The 731-nt window shown below is 33.5% G+C and overlaps 1 protein-coding gene across 1 annotated transcript in view; it reads left to right on the forward strand.

Annotated features, from left to right (window-relative positions):
- Positions 1-484: 484 nt before the first annotated feature.
- Positions 485-731, forward strand: part of LOC134273823 (uncharacterized) — a 7,333-nt gene continuing 7,086 nt past the window's right edge. The window contains exon 1 of the mRNA XM_062756031.1: positions 485-731. This exon is cut by the window's right edge and continues 93 nt beyond it. Coding sequence (XP_062612015.1) covers positions 608-731 — 124 coding nt within the window. The 5' untranslated portion in view covers positions 485-607.

Consider the following 731-nt stretch of genomic DNA (forward strand, 5'->3'; position numbering starts at 1 on the left):
AGCATTATTTTGTGTATGGTATATAAATGAATTTAAGATTTAACCACATGGTTTTAAAAAAAATAATTAGAAAAACACACGTACTTACTGTCAGGGCGGGCGTAAATAATGGAGCTAGTAATATAAAATGTTCAATGAGATGCAACTAAGTAATGCATTGATTTACGGGTATTAAAGACATAATATTTCTTCGTTCTCAGGATTTCTTGCTCATCATTGATCGAGAGATGATTCTATAATTAGTTTTTGTCAATATCTAGATAAAAATGACATATTGAGTGAACGTGACTGTCGGGAGTGTATATTTCATAGCAATGCCAAAACAAAATAAAAGACGTCAAGTTTACTTCTTACTGATTACAAGTACCCACGTCATGTTTAAATCACTTCAAGAACTATTTTTGTCTATGAAAATATAAAAAATCATGTCATTGGTAAAAAATATTTAAAGGTAAAATGTAAAGTTTGTGTATTCACTTCACTTCAATTCAGGGTGTGACAAAATCTTGCCGTGGCTACAGCAGTATCGATCTTCTTTACCTATATATCTACGCTGTCGCAACTGCTCGGTTTTCCTGATTAATACATCTTACGATTAATTTATAAAATGGGTTGTTGTGATGATTCTTCCGTTCTGTCCAAGGTGGCTACAGTGGTCATCCTTGTTTCCTTTGTGTGCTGTACGATTGCCATATTCACTCCCTATTGGTCGGATCTAGAATCCAATGGGA

The sequence above is a fragment of the Saccostrea cucullata genome, unplaced genomic scaffold (assembly GCF_032062105.1).
Source record: "Saccostrea cucullata isolate Sc308-1 unplaced genomic scaffold, CSIRO_AGI_Scuc_v1 ctg1068, whole genome shotgun sequence".
Classification (NCBI taxonomy): Eukaryota; Metazoa; Mollusca; class Bivalvia; order Ostreida; family Ostreidae; genus Saccostrea; species Saccostrea cuccullata.